Source organism: Hermetia illucens, chromosome 1 (assembly GCF_905115235.1).
Source record: "Hermetia illucens chromosome 1, iHerIll2.2.curated.20191125, whole genome shotgun sequence".
NCBI classification, from domain to species: domain Eukaryota; kingdom Metazoa; phylum Arthropoda; class Insecta; order Diptera; family Stratiomyidae; genus Hermetia; species Hermetia illucens.
This window is the reverse complement of record NC_051849.1, coordinates 138,140,293-138,165,556: the sequence shown is the minus strand read 5'-3', so window position 1 is coordinate 138,165,556 and position 25,264 is coordinate 138,140,293. Positions and strand designations below refer to the sequence as shown.

General features: G+C 39.9%; 4 protein-coding genes across 4 annotated transcripts; 3 read left to right on the top strand and 1 right to left on the bottom strand.

The window, feature by feature from the left end:
• Window positions 1-5,913: 5,913 nt before the first annotated feature.
• Window positions 5,914-7,920, bottom strand: LOC119651559. The gene is made up of 2 exons (XM_038055196.1): window positions 6,120-7,920; window positions 5,914-6,058 (listed from the first exon to the last, which is right to left on the bottom strand). Exons 1-2 carry the CDS (start codon window positions 7,767-7,769, stop codon window positions 5,963-5,965), a joined length of 1,746 nt encoding a protein of 581 aa, XP_037911124.1. The 5' UTR covers window positions 7,770-7,920; the 3' UTR covers window positions 5,914-5,962.
• Window positions 7,921-8,094: 174 nt separating this feature from the next.
• LOC119651576 (bis(5'-nucleosyl)-tetraphosphatase [asymmetrical]) lies at window positions 8,095-20,642 on the top strand. The gene is made up of 3 exons (XM_038055217.1): window positions 8,095-8,230; window positions 20,002-20,195; window positions 20,257-20,642. Exons 2-3 carry the CDS (start codon window positions 20,014-20,016, stop codon window positions 20,507-20,509), a joined length of 435 nt encoding a protein of 144 aa, XP_037911145.1. The 5' UTR covers window positions 8,095-8,230; window positions 20,002-20,013; the 3' UTR covers window positions 20,510-20,642.
• On the top strand, window positions 8,097-9,648 carry LOC119651585 (bis(5'-nucleosyl)-tetraphosphatase [asymmetrical]-like). Its single transcript, XM_038055230.1, has 3 exons — window positions 8,097-8,230; window positions 8,789-8,977; window positions 9,036-9,648. Exons 2-3 carry the CDS (start codon window positions 8,799-8,801, stop codon window positions 9,286-9,288), a joined length of 432 nt encoding a protein of 143 aa, XP_037911158.1. The 5' UTR covers window positions 8,097-8,230; window positions 8,789-8,798; the 3' UTR covers window positions 9,289-9,648.
• Window positions 8,103-24,118, top strand: LOC119651569 (transcription termination factor 4, mitochondrial). Its single transcript, XM_038055206.1, has 3 exons — window positions 8,103-8,230; window positions 23,103-23,225; window positions 23,282-24,118. Exons 2-3 carry the CDS (start codon window positions 23,142-23,144, stop codon window positions 24,026-24,028), a joined length of 831 nt encoding a protein of 276 aa, XP_037911134.1. The 5' UTR covers window positions 8,103-8,230; window positions 23,103-23,141; the 3' UTR covers window positions 24,029-24,118.
• The last annotated feature ends 1,146 nt before the right edge of the window (window positions 24,119-25,264 follow it).

Here is a 25,264-nt window from a genome sequence, read left to right as displayed (position 1 = left end):
TATAGACATGTAATTCGCGCTGATGAGAAATCATTAATTAAAGTTGGTCTGAACACCGAAGTCGATGGTAAACTACCAAAAGCCCGGCCGAAACAACGATGTCTTGATGCACTAGATGGTGACGTAATTGTCAGTTCGAAACGAAGTCGCTTTTGAATAAGATAAAGGCTGAAAAAAAGAAGATAATGACCTATATAGACAGCATAAATAATGTGTGCCTAAAAAGAGTCTGGTAGAGAAAATCCATGGTGAAAAAATTGGGACCGGGGTGAAAACTCCTATTCCGGATCCCCAAGAAAACTTCGGGCAGGGAAGAACTACAGAGGAAGCCATCTAGTTCCTACTTTCGGTACTGAACCCTCATTTTCTAAGGTTTTGTGTAAAACAAAATCTTGTTAACATACGTTTACTGTCTGCCTGTCTGTCTATTTTTTGTTTTTAAGATTTTGTGTAAAACAAAACCTTATTAAAATCGGTTTACTGTCTGTCTGTCCGCCACATACATTTTTCTCGGACGCTGTAGCAGCGATTGAGACCAAAATTCGGTGGAAAGGTGGGAACTGTGAACGCTAATGCATACAGTGAGTTACATTCTTTTGCGTCGAATTTAAGGGGAGGTCCCCATGCATGGAAAAGGGGGGTGTAATTTTTTTTCACCAAATACAGCCATGTGGTGTATCAAATGAAAGGTCTCGGTTAGTACTTTCCGAAGCTGATATTAGTTTTGACATTTGTTGGAGAGCTGGGGAGTTCGGAGGGACAAAATTGATAATTTTTTTTTTCTCAGAAACCGCTCGACCGAAAAATCTGAAAAAAATCAAGAAGCTGCCACTATATAATGCCTAGGCTCCGAAATACCTTCCATAGGGATATCCCTTTAAATAAAGTTAACAATAGTACATTACTATAATTGTTAGTAATTGGCTACATAACCCCGCTTAAGTTCATCCTAGCACCCCAAAAGCAATGTAGGCTATAATATAAAGCTTAATCCTACCAAGTTTGGTGGAAATCTCGCTATTACTAACAAAGTTATAATAGGTCAAAGTTGTCACTTCTTTGGAAATTCAAGATTTTGAATGTCAATATCACCCGTAAGTGGAAATTCTCATATAATATATGCGTATATTACGTGTTACGTACTAATGAGACAAATTCACACTCAAATGTCTTTATAAAAGAAATACACAAAACCTTTCATACTTGAAGCGTAGAGCTTCCGCTTTCCCGACTTGTGAAGAAATTGCGGTAGGAACAGAAATAGGTGTGCAATATGTATTATCTATATAGATAGAAGGACTAATAATTGTTAGACCGTAATGTGCCAATCTACAAACTGCTGATGCCAGAGCGGTCAATATCGCATAGCCCACCCTAGCATTAACTTTTTCCCGCCTTGTCCGTTTCTTTATTCTGTTGCGTTGGGTTCTATTTTTATTGAGTGCATAGTGTTTTCCTGCAATATTTGTTTGGAGAATAGATGGTCCAAGAAAGCGAGTGACAGTTTCGTCCAGGGCAGAGGCAACTCATCAGACGCTGTCTCGCCTCTGCCCGGGGACCAGCGTGACCGAGAGTAGCGACGAGTGGTAATCGCTCCATTTATATATAATCGTAAACCAGACATGAGAACGAATTACATTGAAGTGAAATCCGTCGTAAGTTCAGACCTAAACTAGGCCGAAGTGATTTTTTGTGAGTGTGCTGGGAGTCCTGAGTCTGCATCCACTTGATGACGGACCGGACCACTTGGGAAGCAGCTTACTTCCTCTCTTGTGGTCCACGGAGTCCTCTTTCATAAAAAAAAGTGACTGATGGTTTCGTCCAGGGCAGAGGCAATTCATCAGGACAGGATGGTATTTGATAATTATTTTGAAGGTAAGTTTTGTTTTTTGGTCATTGCTATAATTTGATTTTATCTACATATCTAGTTTGTACGCAAAATGCCGAATTAATAATACTTACGTAGTATTTATGCATTTTGCAGAATCAGTTATTGAGTTGTCCTCAGTTGGACGCAACTTAGATTATGAACCAAAAAAAAAAACAAATTAGGGGGAACAACCTATTGTGGAACAGCAAAGTAGAAAGAGGAAAAGCGAATTCTAGCCTGAAAGTTGGAGAAAAAACGTCTAACGTTCAAAAAATCAAGACAATTCTTAAGAAGCAGTAATTCCTGAAAAAGTGTCAAAATTCTGCAAGTGAAACCGATCGCTCGCCATTACGGACCTACAACTTCGCAATCCAGGGCTAAAACAAACACCAGGCAATTTTTTCCTATTCGCAAACGAAAATGGCCATAAAGTGCGCAATTCGTTTTTCCCAAACTTTCAAATGGAAGAGTTGATGGGGTTCTACGGTGAAAGGCAAATGATTCCACAAAAACCAAAGAGGAAGACATGCACTTGCCAATAAAACATCGAACCTTCTATATTTCAATACAACTCTTATTACACTAGCCATTAAAGCAGAAGAATATATTTGGCTAATGATTTGATTTTAAAAATATTATCATCATCATCAATGGCGCAACAACCGGTATTTGGTCTAGGCCTGCCTTTGTAAGGAACTCCAGACATCCCGGTTTCGCGTCGAGGTCCACCAATTCGATATCCCTAAAGGCTGTCTAGCGTCCTAACCTACGCCATCGTTCCATCTCAGGCAGGGTCTGCCTCTTCTTTATATAGATTTTCAGGTTGGATCATCTTCGTCCATACGAATTAAGTGACCCCTCCAACGGAACCTATTGAGCCGGATTTTGTCCACAACCTGACGGCCATGGTATTGCACATTGATTTCGTCATTATGTAGGCTACGGAATCATCCATCCTCATGTAGTGAGCCAAAAATTCTTCAGAGGATTCTTCTCTCAAACGCGGCCAAGAGTTTGTAATTTTTCTTGCTAGGAACCCAAGTCTCCGAGGAATACATAAGGACCGGGAAGATCATTTTCTTGTACAGTAAGAGCTTTGACCCTATGGTGTGACGTTTTGAATGAAACAGTTTTTGTAAGCTGAAATACGGTCCGTTGGCAGCAAACAACCGTGCGCAGATTTCAGCGTCGTAGCTGCTATCGGTTGTGATTTCCGATCCTAGATAGGAGAAATTATCAACAGTTATTGCTATGTTATTGGTTGGTTGGTTTCTGGTGCTGACGTTGCCACCATATATTTTGTCTTGATTTCATTGATGTGCAACTCGAGATCTCGTGCCGCCTGCTCGATCTGGATGAAGGTAAATTGTACATCTCGGGTTGTTCTTCCCATGATGTTGATATCGTCAACATATGCCAGTAGTTGGGTGGCATCACGGACCACTGTTTCCAGGGCCAGGTAAGAGGACGCATTATAGGGCATCCCCTTGTATTAGACGGTTGTTGATGTTGAATGGTCTTAAGAGTGATCCTGCTGCTTTTATCTGGTCTCGCACATTGGGCAGGGTCAGCCTAGACAGTCGTATTCATTTCGTTGGGATACCATATACCCTGTACTTTTCGAGTTCACAGTTAGTTCTCCCAAGCTTCCTTTCTCCGCTCGCCGGAGTCCACATTGTTAGAGGGGATTGTAAGTGGTGTTGTAATTCGGGCTCGGAGCACCATGCCAACGAGATAGTTATCCGAGTCTATATTGCGTCCCCTATATGCTCTTACATTGATCAAGGTTGAGAGGTGGCGGCGTTCGATCAGCACGTGGTCAATTTAGTTGAAAGTGGTCCCCTCTGAAGAGGTCTGCGTTTGTTTGGACCATTTTCCGCGCAAACCAGCTACTTTTAACAACCATTTCATGCGACACTCCTCATTGAATAATCCGCGGTCCGTTATCATTGATATTTTGATGTAAGCTATGGGAGCCAACGGCTCTATAATATATGGTGTAGCGGCTCTTCGCCAGGAAGCCGGTCCCTAGGGAGCGCATGTTCCATTAGAATGCGCAACTCCTTATTCTGTTATCGTTTTAAATTCTTCTTGTCCAAGGCTCCTTCTGTTGCTTCGTAACGGTTTGTTTTCCGTGACGGGTTGTCAGCCCTACCTAACCCCCAATCTGGAGGACCAGTTGGTACAATTTGTCCCGTTTTTAGGCGCGGGAGACTCGCCTTCATCCTTCTTCGTCTGCAGCTTTTCGTGAAGAAAGAGGTCCCAGCGGTCACCACGTGCAAATAGAGATAGGGTTTGGTAGTAGAGCCATTGGTGTTGGTTCAGCAGGCGTTTCCAAGTTCTTATGCTCCATCGAGGGTACCAATTCACGTTTCGCCCTGGGACCTATACTACTCTTTGATCATAATTGCTTCTACGAAACAAAGCATGTGAAAGGGTAAGTCTATGGCGATCTGGAATACTTATCAGATTCCGCATTAAGCATTATCATCTAGAAGACTACTGCAAAGCGAGTCAACCAACCCAAGTTTAAGTTCTGTGAAACACATTTCCTCATTCTTTACTACTAAGCACACTCAATGGGGATCCACACTGATAACTCCCAAAGGAAGACAGTTGGGAGACTGGCTAAGAGACAGTAGATTAGCTATGGTTTCTTCTGGACAGCCTACTAATCTCCCAGCCAACCGATGAAAAATACCCCACCTAATTGGTTTCAGTAAAGAGACCTGTTTAATGCCAGTCGTTACTAAGCTCAACACACAGCCGGTAGCAATTTTACTCACGTGACCCACAGATTCAACGTCTTGCCTAATAAGGGTATAATTCTTAGAAAATTTTGGAAATTATAATGATTCTTAAATGTGATAGGGATGAGACCCAGAACTCGACGGGTTGCATCCTTTAAACTCTGCTCTTCTACCTTTGAAAGTGGTGGAAGAAACACTAGTTTTAAAAATCACACCGTATCTAGTAGAAAACAAAATGATTCTTCAGCACCAGTATTGCTTCGATAAACTACAGCATGGTCTGATTTTTAAAGTTGCTTCCAGTATGGATGGAACGCAAATTTGGGATGAAACGCAAAAGTTTCACGTCTCGCGATTATAACGTCCCAGGTGGAGTTTTCCAAGGTAGCGTCCTTGGACCGACACTTCACAGCTCATTTATACTCCGGATCTGACAATCTGGACTTTTGGAGATGATGCTGCCATTGTAAGTACCTATTCGAATCCTCATATTGCATCAAAAATCTACTTAAATAAATAGATAAATACTCTAAGCTGAACCCGAACACAAACGCTTGCTCTGCAAAATTGTCATAATATCAATCTACGGAATTTAAATGCGAGGAATATCCAACATGTAATTGCTGCAAAGAGACCAGTTCAGGATCCTTGGCATGTGAAAAATATAAACATCTACAGATACCTCGAAATTGCAGCAATAAAGGGGGAGTTCTCATTTCAGATAACGAAATACAAAGGAAAAACTTCGTGCCATAATCCCTTAGCCAGGAGACTACTTCAGCAGCATAATGTCAGCCTATTCAAAACAAAGGGTTCCTACTCCAAAAGATACATTAAAATAAATATGTCATTACAAAAAAAAAAAGCAGAAATTAAAGGGGAAATGCGAGAGAGCAACCGAATTTGACATCATTGCAAGTGAGGAAACGAAGAACCGGGGCCTAATGCTCTGGCTCATTGAGTTCCTCAATCATGTTATTGATGAGGATAGAGCACCCAGGGAATGCAAGACGGCCGTTCCAATATGCAAAAAGAAAGTTAGTCAGGCAGAATATTCGAATTACCGCCCGATTCCGTAATTATCTCATCCAAAAAAACATCTTACGGGCATATTTTCAACATCAACCTACCTAGCTGTTTCTGAAGAAACCCCATGACGATCTAGAAAGGGCATTTAATCGCACTTTACAAAAACCCATCCGGTACGAACTGTGATATCCAGTATTTGCATTCGCATATTCATTTCCCCTTATTTTCGGTTGATGTTATTGTAAAACAGTAGAAACATTCTTTTTCGAGTTCCAAATTTATTTCTCTATTTAAATGTATAGAACACAGCTATTTAAGAAACTAACTTCTCTTTACCTAAATCAACGTTTGCCCCTAAAGAATCTTTCAGAGCTGCTAAAATTTGATCCCCGGTCAGCGCTGGAGGCACCTGGAAAGGCAAATTTATATTTTCAAGTATTCTAATGTATACAGAAGTGCATGAAAGTTACCACAACAATGCTATAGCCAAGATGTTCCAATAACCTAAGTTTCAAGCCAACAATCGACACTGGTTTCTCTTCAAATTTCAGCATATGATTACCCTCTAATACTTCCACAAAGCATTTCTTCCCATCCTCCAGCTCTACTAGAATACTCGCGATATTCAATTGATGTATAGCAGCAACGTACTGGCTGTTTTTCACCCCTAACTCTTCCTTATTCTCCTCAATTATGTTGAAAACGTTCTGCAACTGTGGCTGCTTCTCAATGAGGTATTTTGGGGCTGGTCTTTGTTCGTCAAAAGATTTCTTTTGAGGTTTTCTTATCCAGTTTGGCTCCTCAATTTGAATACAGCTTTTCAGTAATTCAAGCCTGGAATCAAGTTTCACTCTGTCGACGCTTTCAGTTGGGATGCTTCGTAATTCGAACACTGCCTGCACCAGATCTTGCGACTTATGGCCAAGCGTCCACAATGAGAGGACTGTGTCGATTAATTCGTCAGGACAATATTTATACTCGTCTCTTCTGACTTTATTCAAGATGATTTCGGTCAGAAAATCGTAGTCCTGGGGAGTGAGTTGGTCGTAGCCTAGTGAAGCACAAGCCCAAACGAAAGTTGATAGGTCTTTCGCCCGCATGTCATTGAAAGCGAGGTTGTCATCGTTAGTCATTGCATCCAGTTTATTTAAACATGACTGGGTGAAGAAGGTACAGATTTTGGGGTTATTGTAATGTCCGTCCGCGAATAATGCTAAAATGTGCACCAGACCTTTGAATTGCATATCATCCAGTCTCCCTTCTGCTTTCAAAGACAGAACTTTATTCAGGACTTTGTCGGATTGTACGCGGTTCAGTCGTAAGGATTTCACGAATGTTATCAGAATCGAGTCATCTATTCCGGCAGACTCTGCAACTTCTTGCACCAGCCGCTCCTTGAAAGCCGGACTATCGCACACTGAACTCGATTTGAATAGGGCGTTTGAAACAATTGCAAATTCCATTTGCGTAAATTTATCTACGTAGCGTTCTAGATGCCTGTCTCTGATAAACTTCATCAGTTCGATGGACCGCCGATGTTTCTTCCACAGTCCTAGGTAAAAGCATATCTCCACGAGCCGCTCTTTTGGACAGTCGTCACCCAGTTCTGCCACCAACTTCTGAATGGCCCTGGGGTAGAACGCGAACTTCGTGATCTTGTTGGGTAGGAGGAACATGAGTGCGTACAAAGTACTCAAAAGCGTTTCGTGATCCATTTCATTGATCCGCGCCAAGCAAATGGAATCGATTTCATTGAGCGCCTGAGCGACCTTCTGTGGATCTCCATTCGTTTTAAACGTGTACGTGTATATCAGCAAGCGGGGGATTTGGTCTGTTTCGATTTCATGTAAGGACTCCCGGAAGCTTCGAAAGTCGGTGAGTGGATAAAAACTGGAATATTTGATTTTCTGTGGGATCAGAGGGTCGGTTTTGCACTTCTCCAGCGCAATGTGCTTAACAAACCGAGTAATAAGTGTTCCAGCTTCACCGTGTGATCCTGCCAACAAATCCCTCGTAGTGAAGGCCGCATACAACGCTCCGATGGTGCTTATTTGCCGGGGGATGATTTTAGAATTTTGCAACACGAACTGCTGGACGACGACTCGTGACAGCGACAACATCGTTAATGTTTCTTAGAACACTTCACGGAAATTAGGATATTCACTTTTTATTCGACACTGACAATTATGAGATCATTCCGGCGAAGTTACTCAACGCAAAACCCAGCGTACAGACATGCACTTACGCCTAGAACACTTTGACAGATGTAGGGTTATGTTTACTCTTCAAGTTGACATGCTACTCACTTGACGTTTCCCAATTCTGCTTAAAATACCCCATACTGGGGACAGGGTGGAATTGTCTGTAGAATTCATATCAAATTGGCCAGTAATTCGATTAAGTTTACCAATTTTCTGTGGAAAAGCTTGCAGCAAGTGATACTGCGTAGATATATAAAGGAAGTGTTAGTGGGCAATCATCACTGCAAGAGTTGATCATCTTGGAACCAAGTAAATTCAGTGGAGGCCCCAGAGTATCGCACCCCTGGTTACATTAGGGGAACCCGACGACCTACATTCAGGTAAGTCAACCTAATCTTTGCCGTGAGAACACTCGCTGTTTGTTAAATTACGAGTTAACCATAGGCTGAAGTCCTAAAACCCTTCAGATTTTTCCAGTGAATGTTGAAGTTTTAATCACTTGTGAAGCTCAATGATTGATGTTGGTTCCAGTTCACTATTTTCTGCTTACACCAAAATCCATTTATTAATTTGTTGTTGTCCATTATTCCATTATTATTGCAACTTACTGCACAATACTAAACAATAGACGCACAAGTTTGCTCTACAGGCGTTCATTCTAGCGCCTTCTTCCTCTGGATTTGAATTTTTAAATATATTATTGCTACCAAATAAAAAATATATTTTATCATATTTGCTTTGGGAACGAAAGACTATGTAGTTTACACAAGTAAATCTTTCTAATTCGACTCGACCAAACCCAGGAGTTCCTTCGATAGTTTTGCAATCCAAAAAAACAGCATTATGAGTGTTTTTGTGCTAATTCTTTAGACCTTCGCCTGTCACGCTCCTTACCCAAGGTCGTTATTCTTTTTTTTCACAAAGTTTCCTTGTTATAGTAAGTACAAAATGGAACGAGGACGTCCTGCTGCTGGTATGCTTCTATTCCGACGATATGCCGGGGAAATTCAATATCTACTACTTCAAAAATCATCTGGCGCACATCATTGGAGCCTACCAAAAGGCCATGTCAAAAAGTGGGAAGATCCTTTCATGGGAGCTATTCGTGAAACTTTCGAAGATTCAGGGTATGGGGAACGGGTTTATGACTGTTTTTTTTTTGCTGCACAGTTTACTTCTTCACAGGTATCTTGAGAAAGATCTCAAAATTTATACGGATATTACCACAACTTCCGAATATATCGTGAAAGGCAAATTCAAAACAGTCATCTATTGGTTAGCTGAACTGATCAATCCAGAGATGCTTCTTCATTTATCCAGTGAACATGAGGATTACAAATGGTTGCCGAGAGAAGAGGCTAAAGATCTAGCACACTATGAAGAGTTATCAAATGTCATAGATTGGGCTGAGGAGCAAATTCTGAAACTACAAAAGTGATCCTCGTTTTTAATAAACAAACATCCTTCCTATTTACATTTGCTGCATACATACATTAGAAATATGATAATCAAAAATGGTGATGTGAAAGAAGCACAATTTGTTAGTTTTATTAAGGTTTTGTTTCATCCAAAATTAGTAACGATTAATACTTAGAAGATCTTAAGAAATAACAATTATGACCTAAGATATTACTCCATCCGCTTGGATGATCGTACCTTTGTGTACTACCTTTTGTTTTCCCTGGTCCTGTAAAGAATGAAACCCTTAAACTCTAGAGCTGTGTGAATTTCAAAAGTGGTTTGAATCTTCAAAACGAATATGATATTGAATAAAGTTTTATACTGAGAAATGAAACAGGACCTTATGTTTGTTATAAACGAAAAGGATTTATTTTCAGTCAAGTCTCATACCAACCAAAATGTTGAAATTTGTATTCTGCTGGTAGCTCCATTGATCAAATGAAAGGTTTCGGTTAGTACTTTTCCAAGCTGATATTAGTTTTGATATTTGTTGGAAAGGCGGGGAGTGCTGGGAGTCGAAATTTGGAAAAAATCAAAAGGCCGCCACTATATGGTGGCTAGGCTCCGAAATTCTTTCCATATCGATATCCCTTCAAATAAAGTTTATAATAGTATATTATTATAATTTTCAGTAATTGGCCACAGAACCGGCCTTAAATTCACCGTCGCATTACGAAATTTTGTAGCAATGTAGACTATAATATAGAGCTGCTAACTTTGGTGGAAATAGCACTATTATTAACAAAGTTATAATGCGTCAAAGTTGTCACTTTTTTGTAAATTCAAGATTTTGAATGTCAATATCACCCGAAAGTCAATATTCTCACATAATATTGGGTTGGGGAAAAAGAAATGTCGTATTTTGTCGATAGATGGCGACACGTAAACATATCTTGTGTTGTACTTATCGCATCGGGTCATTCTATACGGCGATTTGAAAACGAAAATCTGCGCTACAAGTGTCTCTTTGACAGTGTTGTGATCGAACGTTTCAGTCTCAAGTTATAGCGTGTCAAAGATGAAGTCCACCAAGCAAGAAATTCGTCATATTTTACGTTTTTACTACCTGAGAGATAAAAATGCAACGAAGGCGGCCGAAAAAATTTGTGAAGTGTATGGGCCCGATACTGTAACGATTCGCACAACACAGCGTTGCTTCGATCGATTTCGTTCTAGTGTAGTGGATGTCGAAGATACACCCCGTACTGATAGACCGATCGTCGTAGAAACCGATAAAATCGTCGAAATCGGCCAAGTGGGCTGGCATGTGAGCATTCGCTCGATTGGCCAGGAATTGGATATAGACCATAAAACCGTTTGGAACCGTTTGGAACCATTTGCAGAAGATTGGATTCCAAAAAAAAACTTGTTTTTTGGGTGCCACACGAGTTGACATAAAAAAATCTCTTGGATCGAATCAATGTCTGCGATGCACTGCTGAAATGGAACGAATTCGACCCATTTGTGAAGCGGATGGTGACTGGTGGTGAAAAGTGGATCACGTACGACAGCCTCAAGCGAAAAGGATCGCGGTCAAAGCGCGGCGAGCTGGCCCAAACCAACTGTGTCCTCTACTGTGGGCAACTCGACCGTTTGAAGTAGGCGATTGACCAGAAGCGGCCAGAATTGGTCAATAATAATGGTTTTGTGTTCCATCATGACAACGCTCGGCCTCACACATCTTTGATGGCCCGCCAGAAGCTATGGGAGCTCGGATGGGATGTCCTATCGCACCCACCGTATAGTCCGGACCTGGCACCAAGTGATTATCATCTCTTTCGGTCCATGCAAAACGCTCTTGGTTCTACTAAGTTGGCCTCAAAAGAGGCTTGCGAAAACTGGCTGTCTGATTTTTTTTTGCAAATAAGGGGGGGGGGCGGGGGGTTATAATGGGGGGATAATGAAGTTTCCTTCTAAATGGCAACAAGTGTGCGAACAAACCGGTGCATATTTGACTTAAATCGGATAATTCTAAGTATGTTAAATAAAGCGTCAAATTTCGATCGCAAATACGACATTTACGTGTTACATACAAATGGGACAAATTCACAGTCAAATGTCTTTATAAAAGAAATACACAAAACTTTTCATACCTGAAGCGTCCAGCTTTCGGTTTCCCGATCACGATCCGAAAAGTATAGTCCGAAGTGTGGCGGGTGTATCAAAACCGCTTCGTGTCTCTGTTGGTGTTCATCAAGGAAGCGCCCTCTCACCACTTCCCTTTGTTCTTCTTGTGCACTGCTTTATGCAGATGATGTTTTATTAGCGTCTAATAGCAAAAATTATCTCGAGCAATTTGTTCAAAAATGGAATGGTCGCTTCATGCAACACGGTCTCAGATTGAATCTGAACAAAATTGAGTTTTTGACGACTGATCACCATGAAACAGGCACAATCATTGTCACCGGCAGTGACCTGCCCAGAACTGAGCGATTTAAATATCTCGGGTCAATGCTATCAGCCAATGGAAAACTGCGTTATAAAATTGCTTCACGCATTAACACAACCTGAATGAAGTGGCGTTCCGCAATTGGTGTTTTTTGTGATCGACGTATCAACAAACGTTTCAAATCCAAAATTTACCGCAATTTCGTCCGTTCTGTCGCTTTCTATAATTCTGAGTGTTGACCAACTATAAAAGACAATGAACGGCATCTTGCGGTAATGGAGAAGATGTTACGTTGGACTAGTGGCGTGACACGTTTTGATCACATCCGAAATGGGGATATCCGCAATCGATATAGGTTGCACCGATCGGGGTAAAAATAGAGAAAGGCGTCTTCGATGGTACACTTTACATGACTGATGTAATTCGCGCTAACGAGAATTCACTTGCCAAGATTGACCTGAACATCGAGCTGAGTGAAATTATGCGGTGTTTCCAACGATTAATTGTCTGAAATAATAAAAAAGAAACTTGTTATTTCTTTTTCGTTGGAGTGGATATTTATTCGTGCAAATATCGATATTTGTAAGCATTGATAAAGGGAACAAGTGGTTCCCGAAATATCGGTATTTGCAAGAATAAATATCCACACCAACGAAAAAGAAACAACAAGTTTTTTTTGTTATTTCAGATTCTGAACATCGAAGTTGATGGTAAGCGACCAAAAGGCCGGGCGAAACAACGGTGGCTTGATACGCTGGATGGGGATTTAAAAGCCTCGAGGTTGCATCCAGATCAGGCATTTGATTGGGCCAAACGGCGAAACCGATCACAACGAACCGACCTCGCTTGTGAACGGGACAAAGGCTGAAGAAAAAGAAGAAGAAGATTGGCAGGGAAGAGATCATGTTCCATTAAACTCAAAACGAAACGAAAGCCTATTAGTATTTAGTTGACGTTCATCATCTGAAGAGTTTTACTCTTCGAACGGCAAATATTTTCAAAAACACAAACATTTGATTTCATACGGACCAAACATTTGGCTACGTTTGAAAGGTTAACTCTCGAAGACTATCTAAGTATTTACATTGATAAATTTAAGGAGTAAACATTTTGAATAGTTGTCTTCTCTTGCCTGCTGGATTTTTTGAGGAAAGCTCTAAAATTGTAGCTCTGTGTACACCCTAATGTGGAAGCGAAAACTGATCAGCTTTCTTTCAACATCCTTGGACCTATATTATAACAGGGATGGCAAAAGGGAAAATTTCAACAATAAAAACTAAAACTTTCAACAAGTCGGAAGCTTAGTCCTTCATGTATAAAAGATTTTGTGTATTTCATATGTGAGTAAATTTCGTTACAGGGCGATTTGATTTATACGCAACCAGTAAGTGTATATTAATTAAATATGTCGGGCTATCCACGTTGATGTCATAGTGGCATTCATATAATAACACAATTTTGGTCTAGTATATAATAATCGTTGGCGCGATGGATCTTGACCTTGAAGCGTGTTAAAGTACTTCATTCAAGATGGTAATGTTACGTTATATGACTATGGTATACTTTAGAAGGTAATGTGGGCAGCATTGCGCTCGCCCGCGGTTATTACCCTGATTTGACTCACAGCTGAATCGATTGGTATCCAACATATAGTCACGATACAACTGACCTACTATAATTTTGCTAATAATAGTATAATTAACTTTATACTTTTCATTACTATGTCTTTTATTGTGCTTCAGGTCTCTGGAATGTTTGTAATCCGAGGATAAATTTAGGAGAGAAAGGGATTCCCAGTAAAGTTCAAAAGTTATATGTTACATATACAATAATATAGCATTTTCAACTTTATGTGAGCAAGGATCGGTATAAGATATTCCCAGGTGTAGATCTCACATAAAGACACCATTATGGTTTTTTTTCCAGATTTTTCAGTTGGATATAAAAACTTCTGAGAACGAGCCCTGTCTCACTTCGAACTAGCGCTTTTTAATCAATTCTTTCTACAAAAAACCTTAAAATAAATAAACTCCCAACATTGTACGCACAGAGTGTTGGATTCTCGCAACGGCATTCCGCCGGAATATCAACCAAACACCTCCACATTATCAGAGTACCAGCCTAGAACGATGTGGCGACGCAAACGCACAGAATTTACGAATTGCGTTGGCCATGACATCGAGAAATAAGTCTGGTGAATATAATGGTTGAGGTAGAGTCTCGCAATCCAATTGATACAGTTTCTACACTGTTGTGCTCGATACATGTGGACTGGCGTTGTAAAGAAGATTACACCATGTCTGCTGGCTAATGCTAGCTATTTTCTGGATCATTTGTTATGCATTTCTTGGAGTTCTGTAGAAGACTTCGTTGCGTCTATTGTTTCACGTCTATTGGTAAGGAAGGAATAATTAATAACACCATCAGCAGACTATCACGGCGACGCGATAGTTGAGAGGCTAGAGCGTCACCCTCTCAATCTTGTCGCTCTGGGTTCGATTCCCAGTCGCCATGGGTGTCTGTGTTCGTCTTGTGTTTGTCTCGCTGCTATGAGCTTATCACTTGCTCAGGGTTTTTTTTCAAAGAATATGGTCATGATGAAACATAGGGGAGCGAGGGGTCAAAATGTGTGCCCCAAAAAGTGAAACAGGTCTCGTTCTCAGAACCTATCCAACAGGAAAATCTCAAAAAGTCACAGTGGTAGAAATACAAAATTTGGCATTAGTTTAGGCGATAATATAGGACTTTCTGGAACTTTGGAAAGTTTGAACGCAATCTAACTATTATTAACATCTATATATATAAAAGAAAGTGGTGTTAGTTACACTATTTGTAACTCAAGAACGGCTGAACCGATTTGGCTGAAAATTGGTGGAGAGGTAGCTTAGAACCAGGAGACGGACATAGAATACTTTTTATCCCGTTCGATCGCGTTTGCGTGAAGTCACTATAAAACGTGGTATAACAAAAACGCATCTGACATGAAATAAGAAAACGCAAATGACAGCTAATCATAATTTTGTCTATGGTTAAGTAGAAAATTTGATAATATAAATTTTGTCAGAAATATAAAATCATCAGTAATTTTTATTCTATTTGAATTATCATTAACAATGCTGCGACCAAGACAATCGAATCTTTCCCGACACTTTGCTTTATTGAAGAATATTCAATGACAGAAGCAAGGCAATACGGTTCCTGGTTGTCCGGATGTGCGTTCTACTGATGCTCTTGGTCGTGTTTATACAGTTCATCCAAAGAATGATGATCGAAGACATCTGTTACCTTATGTGCGGTCTATTAGTCAGGTTAGGAATGCCGCCGCCAAACCTTGAAATGAATGACGCATTTTATCGAGAATTGGAACGGGAACGTGAATATGATCACCAGGAATTAGATTTAGTAGTTCAAACAAATGTACCACTGTTAAACCCCCAACAAAAGGAAGTTTATTATGATACCTTAATGAAGGGAATTGATGATGGAAATGATGGTTTATATTTCTTGGATGCCCCTCGTGGAACTGGTAAGCCATTCGTCATATCAGTAGTTTTAGCTGCTGTTCGTGCGAAATCCAGTTGCTTCTTCTGGAATAGCAGCCACATTCTTAGGATGCCGTACGGCTCATTCAACATTAAAATTGCCGTTAAATCTTCAAACTATCGAAGAACCAACATGTAATATTTAAAAAAAAAACTCCGCAATGGCGAACCTTTTATCAGCATCGAAAATCATCATCTGGGACGAATGCACGATGGCGCAAAAACGTGCATTAGAAGCACTTAACCGAACATCGAAAGATCTACGCAATGACACGAGATGTTTTGGAGGCGCAATGATTTTACTGTCTGGGGATTTCCGCCAAACACTGCCAGTAATTCCAAGATCAACGGCTGCCGACGAAATAAACGTTTGCCTCACATCATCGAATCTATGGCGCTATGTGAACAAACTTCAACTGACATCTCCTAAAGATTTCTGTGAGCAATTGCTGACTATCGGTAATGGTCGAGTACCTGTTGAAACATCATTACTAACTACAAAAATAGTAAATGGTTGATTGAGTGAGCAATTTTAACGGCTAAGAATAAAGATGTAGATGACCTAAACTACATAATTCAGAATGATATCATTGGAAAAATGCATTCATTCAAATCCATTGACTGTGTAACAAATGAAGATGAAGCCACCAACTATCCAATTGAACTTTTAAATTCCTTGCCTGGCCACACAAAATTTACGCCTAAAGGTTGACTCCGTAGTAATCATATACTCAAAGGAAAATTCGAAGGTGAGGAAGTTCTCATTCCGAGGATGCCGATGATCCCAACCGATATGCCGTTTGACTTCAAAAGAATTCAATTTCTAATCCGTCTTGCATTCGTCATAACTATTAACAAATCACAAGGCCAATCCTTGAAAGTTTGTGGTCTGAATCTGGAAAATCAATGTTCAATTATATGTGGCATGTTCACGGGTTGGAAGACCATCTGCGTTGTTTGTTCTTGCGCCTGATAATAAAACAAAAAATGTCGTGCATCGCAAGGTGCTTAACTGAAGAATGCAGCCTATTAAAGAATCATTGAAATACTTGATTAATAAAAAAATTAACTTCAGATAAAAAATCTGCTTATTTTTTGCGTCTAAGGCGGAGCAAAGTTCGAAATGTCAGCTAGTGGTTAATAAAAGTCAAAATATTGCATTTCACGTAAATTTATTGCATTCTAGGAAGTATATGACATCATCATCGTATGTATAAAGTGAACTTATCTGAACGACGGGGTCCCTGGAGATACTTTCGCCTTTCTTTTTTGGCTTTTTTAGTTATTTGAATATCAGTATCGATTACTGGAGACATGCATGTGTGTATACGTATATGCTAATGAAATTTGCGGGTAGTGTTCAATAAGATGGACGTGTATGTATGGATGGATCCTTTCGTGCGCAGAGTAAAGTGCCCTGACAATTGTAAATAACGCCATTCACGTACAGTTCGGATTGTCGATTACGCCGGAAGAGCCACCCACCCACCAGTTGAACTGAATGCACCATCCACTGGTAACCAACATCATTAGCTCTGGACGTGGAAGGACTTGAGACGAGAATTCAAGATATTTTTGTGTGTGAGCATTTATCAAAAATGTTCATTAGCGATAAAGATGCATTGCATCATGCAACTACATTGACAGATCACTACGGGCAGAGATCGCCAGTCCCCCGCGGCAGATGGCATTGTGTGGTGAAGCTTAAAATAACCAAATCTGGAACCGAACACGAAGGAGGAAATAGAGATACTATGGCTCAACTAATATAGCGGTAATTTATCGTTATGATTGATATGACAGCTTGCTTTAATTGTCACGGGACTTTAGGGAGAAAGTTTAAAGATTTCCGAAGTCTTTATTAGCTCGATGAATTTTTGCTTCAAAAATTAAAAAAAAATGTTTTACGGATTTGATGAACTGGGGTGGGCTGAAACTAGCTACTCGATTTTGCTACAAACTAAATACACCTATTTATTTGTCTGGTCTGGTCTGGTGTCTGGATAGCTGAGTGGTTAGAGCACAAGGCCGTCGTACGGAAGGTCGCGCTTCAAATTTCATTGGCGGCAGTGGGATTTGTATCGTGATTTGACGTCGGATACCAGTTGACTCAGCTGTGAATAAGTACAGGAGTCAAATCGGGGTAATAATCCCGGGCGAGCACAATGCTGCCTCCTACAGGGTACTGTTATCCTGTAGTGTACCGTTACGGTCTTGAATGATGTGCTCTAACAACCTTCAAAACCCTGATCCAATATGGATTGTTGCGTCAACGATTATTATTATTTATTTCAATGCATTTTTTATGTCTGTAGATGCAGATGACCTTCCAAAACATTTCTTCAAATCCTCCTTTTGAAGCTTCTGAATTTCGACTTTAAACTGCATTTATAACCTCCATTAATTGGAACTAATTTTTGGAAATATCCAGAAATTACTTGTTGCTAGATCAGGGTAGTATGGAGTTGATGTTGGTTCTCCGGTGCTTGAAAACGCAACAAAATTATTGTTTTTAAGGTTTTGTTTGCAGAAATTTTTTTCACCGAATATAGGAGTATCAAATGAAAGGTCTCGATTAGCACTTTTCGAAGCCAGTCTTAATTTTGAGATTTATTAGAAAGGCGGGGAGTGGGAGGGGTCGAAATTGGAGATTTTTTAACGGACCCATATTCAGAAACTATCCAACTGAAAAATCTAAAAAAAATTATAAAGCTGCCTCTATATGGTTCCCAGGCCTCAAAATACTCTCCATATCGATATCTGTTAAAATTAAGTTAATAATAGTATATTACCATATTTTTGGGGAAATTGAGTAAAACCCCCCTTAAGTATATGCCAGAGTTATAAAAGTTGATAGTAGTATAAAATATAATATGAAGCATATTATCCTCAAGTTTGATCATACTATTAGTAACAAAGTTACAGTAGCTCAAAGTTGTCTTTACCGTATAAATTTACTGCAATTGGATATCAAATGGGTAGTCAGACATGCTAAATACATATACATAACGGGCTACGTACAAATGGAATAGTTCTACACTTAAATATACTGACACAAAAAGCAAACAAAACCTTTCATACCTGAAGCGCCCAGCTTCCGGTTTCCCGACTTGTTTTTTAGAAGTATGAGGTAGTGCATTGTTATGGTGTGAAAAGTAGTGCCTAAGTTCATTTGAAAACTTGGTAAGCAGGTTTTTTGGTACCACTTCGCGGTTACTGTTGTTTGTTTCCAAAGGAGTAGTAGCTACAGCTTTGGCCCTGGTGAAATGAATTGACGTCATCCCTTTTGTTGTGTTGCCTTGACGATCGGATTGGCTGCTTCTGGACTCACTGCCATAAACTGCTGTTTGGTTTCTGGGTCGCACTTATAGAACCAAACTTCGTCACCAGTAACGATTGATGGTAGACTGGCTGTTTTTAAATTTCGTAAATTTTTTTTTTAATGATATGAACCCGTGCTTCCTTTTGAGCGCCATTTAAAATGCGTGGAACCCATTGAGAAGATTGTTTCGTGTATACCCGATGATGATCAAATATTCGTGATACAGCCATGGCATTCAAGCTCAGTCCGTTAGCAATCATTTCCTGATTCAATCTGGGATCTTCGTCTAATTTAGGTTTCACAATCATATCATCAGTCGAAGATTTTGGGCGGTCTCTATGCGGTTCATTCTCCAACGAAGAATGCCAATCTTCCGTCGCCTGGACACAGTTTTCAGTGAGGTTGCCTTCGTTCCATATACTTTTTGGCTTTCATTAAGAATCATCAATTGTGCGGTCTTTATTTTCGCTGATCTTCCTGAAATTTCACATAGCATGTCGTTAACTTACAATTTGTTAAATTAACTCAACTAAAAATGGAAACGTCAGTTTACCGAACTTTTATTAGTTTCTTGGTAAGTTTCGACTTGCTCATCAATCGTGGAATCAAGAATCATCATTGAATGTCGACGGAGCTGCTTTATCCTGAGTTTCTCTGCTATTAAACGTTATAGCAGTGCACACCAGATGAATTGTTACACTCCTTTTGCAAGTATGGGCACTCAACAAAACATTAAAAATGTATCTCCTGAAAAAATCTTAGAGATCAATTATTAACGAAACCTGTATAGAGCATTTGAGTAACACGATGAAAGTTAACAATCTAAAATCTTTCCCTTTTGTTTTACTAAAACTGTATACTTTGCATACATGCATTTGTCGGCGACTACTTGTCGCCTTTCTCAGTGCTAGAGTTGGAATGAACTTAAGACCAAGACCGAATTGAACTCTTCAAACTAATTGATATGAGTGCCAGAAATATGAATAACATTGGAATACTAAAAATAATGCTGTAAGCTAATATCTTCTGATTAAAGGCTTATTTCTGACCGTGATCTATTCAACAATGTCCGGAAAATTAAATCATTCCCCTGATATGATTAATTCTTTTCATTATTAAATTGAATGGAGTCTGAGCATTTATATATCCTTATTTCATGTTTTATCTTTATTATTAAAATTGACACTTCATATTGAATAATGATGGGATGTGCGGTATATTTGCCGGATGCGATAAAGCTGAAATGTTAAATTCTTAGAAAGCTATAAACACTTATAATGCTTATTTCGGGCATAGAAATTCCCAGAAACATTTGAAAACTGGCTTATCAGCATTTCACTTTCTTCCAATAAATTGATTAAAGGCCACACTCTAATCTCTTCCCCTTTCACAACTATTTTTTTGCCACAGCAACTAAATACGATTTTGTTATTTTAGTAACTGTCTCAAATGGAAGGGCGGCTTTATCGTGCGGCTGGGATCGTCATATTCCGGCGACTTGCCGGACAAATCCAGTACCTACTGCTCCAAGCTTCTTATGGTGATCATCATTGGACACCGCCTAAGGGATTTCTTGACCCCGGCGAGGATGATTTTTCGGCAGCCGTTCGAGAGACTACTGAAGAGGCAGGGTATGAAAAGAATGGGGTTCGCTGATATAATTGTTGCCTCAATATTGATTTTTTTTTGTAGGTACCTTGAACACGATCTTAGAATATTTAAAGACGTGAACAAAACGCTAGAGTATGAAGTTAGGGGTAAACTTAAAACGGTTATCTATTGGTTGGCCGAATTGATTGATCCACAAAAGCCGCCCACTTTATCCGATGAACATCAAGATTATAAATGGTTGCCGAAAGACGAAGCAAAAGTGCTTGCTAAGTACAAGCTGATGGCGGATCTTATCGATTGTTTTGAGGAGAAGATTCAGGATCAACAAAAATAATTCCAATTCGAAATCGAATACTTTATTTAGTCAATTTGTAGTTAGATATGAAATTCGAATTTATTATATGGTGACGCATTTATTGACAATAAAGAGAAGTCCTAAATGATTTTATCAAAATTTAACACTTGAATCGTTGCATTTATCATTAAAGGAAATGTCTTCGGTTAGAATGTTCAAAAAAGTTCAAAGCACTCTAGATAGTGTTATATTTCCTCTCGTTTCTTGAATTTTTATCACTTTCCATTTATTTTACACTTTCCATAACTCTTTCAACTCTGCTCCAATAGATGTTTTCAGTCTTGATTCTGATTTTTGATTGTGACCAATTAAAAGCGCTCGTCCAATCACCGTCAACCAAGCCCCTGCCTCTGATGTCAGGTTCAATTGCTCCACGGAGGGTTGAGATGATGCATTGCTGAACGTTTTCTAAATCGGTTTTCGTTCACGGCAGTATTCCGAATGTATAAACCAGTGAAGGGATAGCGAATACGTTCAATCCGCTTATTTTATTCTTCCCCGAGAGATGGGGTTTCAGTGCAGGATTTCGAACAGCAGAGCGTCCTTCGGATAAACAACTCGAGCATGGGTTCCTTGCAGAATTCTTAGGTGCTTGTAGAAGTCTGTTTCGGTCGTAGCTAGCATGTAAAAGTCACCGTTGCAAGTCCATATCGATCGTGGATATCCTTATTTCGGATGTGGTAAAAACATGTCACGCCACTAGTCCAACGCAACATCTTCGTTCCCATTACCGCACGATGCCGTTCATTGTCTTTTATAGTCGTCCAACACTCAGAACCACAGAAAGCGACAGGACGGACGAAATTCCGGTAAATTTTGAATTCGAGACGTTCGTTGATACGTCGATCACAAAGAACACCAGTTTTAGAACGCCACTTCATCCAGGTTGCGCTAATGGGTGAAGCAATTTAATAACGCAGTTCTCCATTGGCTGATAGCATTGACCCGAGATATTTAAATCGCTCAGTTCTGGGCAGGTTACTGCCGCTGACAGAGTTTGTGCCTGTTTCATGGGGATCGGTCGCCAAAAATTCAGTTTTAGCCATGCTCCTGGTCATCGTGGCACTCAAATGTCGAACCACCCAATGATTAACGGTTTCGACGCCGTACTGCCCATTACGGGAAGCCGATCCAATCTCTCTCTTTTGGAGATAGTGAGCATGTCTTGTTGTATCTTGGTTTTCTTCTCTTCTGCTTCCATTTCATAATTCAAGGAGGTACCGCTTATTTCGCTTGACACTTCTTGCCACTCAACGCGTTTACGCTTCTTTCGTTCTGGCCCTTCCTTTTATATTCTGGTGTTTTTCGTATCTTTGATGTATTCACAAAGTTCCATAACTTCATCATGTTCATCGTGAACAACTTGTCCAAAAATGGAATGATCGCCTCATGCGACAGGGTATCAGATTGAATCTGAATAAAACTGAATTTTTGGCGACCGATCCCCGTGAAACAGGCGCTATCACTATCAGTTACAGTAACCTGCCCAGAACTGAGCGACATGAATGGATGGAGATTTGAATGCAGTTGACTGTATTCAGAGCAGGCCTTTGATAGGGCAAAATGGCGTAACTAATCACGAAGAACGTCCTCAATTCTGATCGCAAGAAAAAAACAGTATTTTTGGTGATCAAGAGGTTGCCGTCCGACTGATCGAAATAACTGCAGACTTCCGAAACAGCATTAGGAAGGAACTGCAGGAGGAATGGCATTAACGCTGGAGTAATTTCGGCAGGGACCACCGGACTCGTACACCGATCCCGTGAATTGAGAAATGGGAGAATTAAATTAACATATGACGCAGCTCCTTACCGGACGTGGTTGTTTAGGAATATTTGCATCGCTTTAGATTCGACGACTTCTTCTATCGTCCGAGGTTCATTGAGGAGAGGAGCAGGCTGGGGAGCGTTTTTAAAGCAGATAATGTAGAGAAGATGTTGAGGTTAGAGACGAAAAAGATGTCAAGAAGCGCTACAATAGTTGTAACATAAAAGAAACTCTAGGAATTAGAACCAGCTCTGAAAGTGCATCAGCCACGTGAGGTAAACCTAGTGATGTAGACCAGTGATCCTGCCAAGATATGGACGGAGAAATTTTGTGTCTCCTGTTTTTTCCTTAATGGAGTATAGGGTATCCACATAGTTAGATTGTGCTTCAGTTTCACTATCATCACACTCAACACTGTGCAAATGATAAGCTCACAGCAGCGGGACAAACACAGACACCCTTGACGACTGGAATTCGAACCAAGACCACCGAGATTGGGAGGCTGACGCTCTAACCCCTCAACCATCTAGCCGTCACGGAGGTGTTTGGGTGGTTTTAGTGAGTGAGCGTTCCCAAATCCATTGAAAAATAAATATATATTTGTGAGAAAATTATAATTATCACAAACGGCTTAACGCTTTAATTTCTTCCATCCTTTTTGATTCATCATCATTCATTCATCATAGTATTTTCCATAACCTAACATAAGTATATCATCAAAAAATTAATAATTCAGGCTTATAATCTCATCGAGCAGAGTGTTACCAAACATCTAGAAAATAAATCGTTTTCATATTTCTTTCAGAACGATTAAAAATAAAAGGTCGATATCAAAAAGAGAAAGATGTTAAAGCGGCTTCAAATTTATCTTCGAATTTTACGATTTAATTCAACGATTACAAAGAACTCCCATAATATTATTCCCGAGGTATGCATAGAATGTTACATTTCTCTAAACATCAATAATATGAAATACATTTTCAGGATTCTTCACAACAATGGACCTTAGAGCAGTCCCAAATTGATAACATTGTTAAATCGGTGCCGTCGCTCGTAAATGTGTCGACTGATATTTGGCAAAAAGCTCACAGCATCTTTACGGAGTATGGATTCAAAACTAAAAGTTTCACACAAATTGTTGCCGAACATCCCAAGGTGCTAACTCGACCCACTGCCAAAATTAGCGATAGCCTAGAGTTCTGGCGTGGTTGTCAGTTTGGTGAGAATCGGGTTGAAAATCTTATTCTCAGATATCCTGAACTCCTGGAAATCTCCAACAATCGAAAGATTCTTTCGCAAATACACGCTTTGAAATCCTTAGTGCACACATCGAAAAATGTTTGGACACTTCTTATGAATTCTCCTAACTTGATTCATGAAAATATAAAAACCATAGAAGCCAAATTCAATTATATGCATGATATTATGCGATTAGAAATCCCGGAAATTGTTAAGTCGCAAGCCTTTTCGTATACACTTGATGACATTAAAACAAGACATGTTTTCCTCGAACGGCTGGGAATATTTAAACCTCGCTCACCCAAAGCACCGCCCGGTGAAATATCGAAGAATCCACGGCTTCATCAAATTATGGACTCGACGGAAAGTCAATTCGCTACGAAGGTAGGACTTGTTACGTTGGCAGAGTTTGAAGCATTTAAAGAATTATTTAAACGAGAACTAAATAGAGAAAGAAATAAACGAAGTGATGAAAGTGATGAAGATGAATAAATACAGTGAATTGAATCTATGTTGTTCCGTATTCGTTAAATTAAAGCTTTTTAATAATAAACGAACTTAGCGTTTAGCAAGGGATATATATTGACGCATTTTTTGGAAGAGTTTTTCCCATAAGTTCCACATTCCTTTCTATGTTTGTTGTAAACTCTCTTTGAAATGTTGGATAGTGCCTGCGGTTTTTACCGACTATGTTCAATTATTCCCAGGAATTCTCAGGAAATCTACAATGTTCGGGCGTCCGATTGTTTTCATTCACAAGCAAATCATTTATCAGGTTTGATGGGATTGTGGGCGATACGTCAAATTATTTGTACTTCAAATTCGTCTGTCGATGATGCAGGGAGAATATCTGTGTTGGAGTCCTTGCTAAGTTTATGATTGCTGTATCCAATATGTCGAGTGCATATTAATATTAAATTGATGTACCGTGCGGTCCGAGGGAAGGTTAGTCCCTTTCTATGTTCTTATGTTCATCAGCTAAGAGAGGTGACGCGGTTCGGTTGGTATAGTAAATCTAACTGAGATTCTTTCTGGTGATCCCCAAGCAACCTTTCCATACAAATAGGGACTTCTAATGTTCGTTTCTCCCAAGCCTGCTAATTGGGCAATTAGCAATCTGTTGTCGTTAATTATCTTATGAAAGATATGGGCGCCAATGTATCACCTATGCATTGGTGTCATTTTTTCAAAACTCCAAACGACAGTTTTGTCTGCAGCGGGTATCCGCTCATAGTCCCATTGAGAGGAGAGGAGGGCAGATTCACCATAGTGTAAGCCGTGTAATGTCTAAGTCTCTGTTAAGCTAAGATAGTAAACGCTCCACTGAGTTAGTGACTGCCTTATGAGTTAAAAAGTCAGAATTCATTCAATTCATTCATGCTTGCTGGAGAGGAAAACGGATATAGATTTGTGGAATAGCGTCATGCCCCAATAGCGCAACAAATTTCAACAAGTGCAACATACTGTATGGCGTAACAAAAAGAAATTTACCATTACGCTTGTCAGGTTAGCACAAGGTGTCGCGAATAATGATGTTAGAACTGTACACCACATCCTGAAAGAGCTTTCAAGAATGTACATCTCGGGTCGTTCGTCCCATGATGTCAATATCGTCAACATGGGCCAGTAGTTGGGTGGACTTAAAGAGGATCGTAGCCCTTGCGTTTCCCTCAGCATCACGAATCTTTTTTCCAGAGTCAGTTTAAAGAGGATGGTTGATAAGTCATC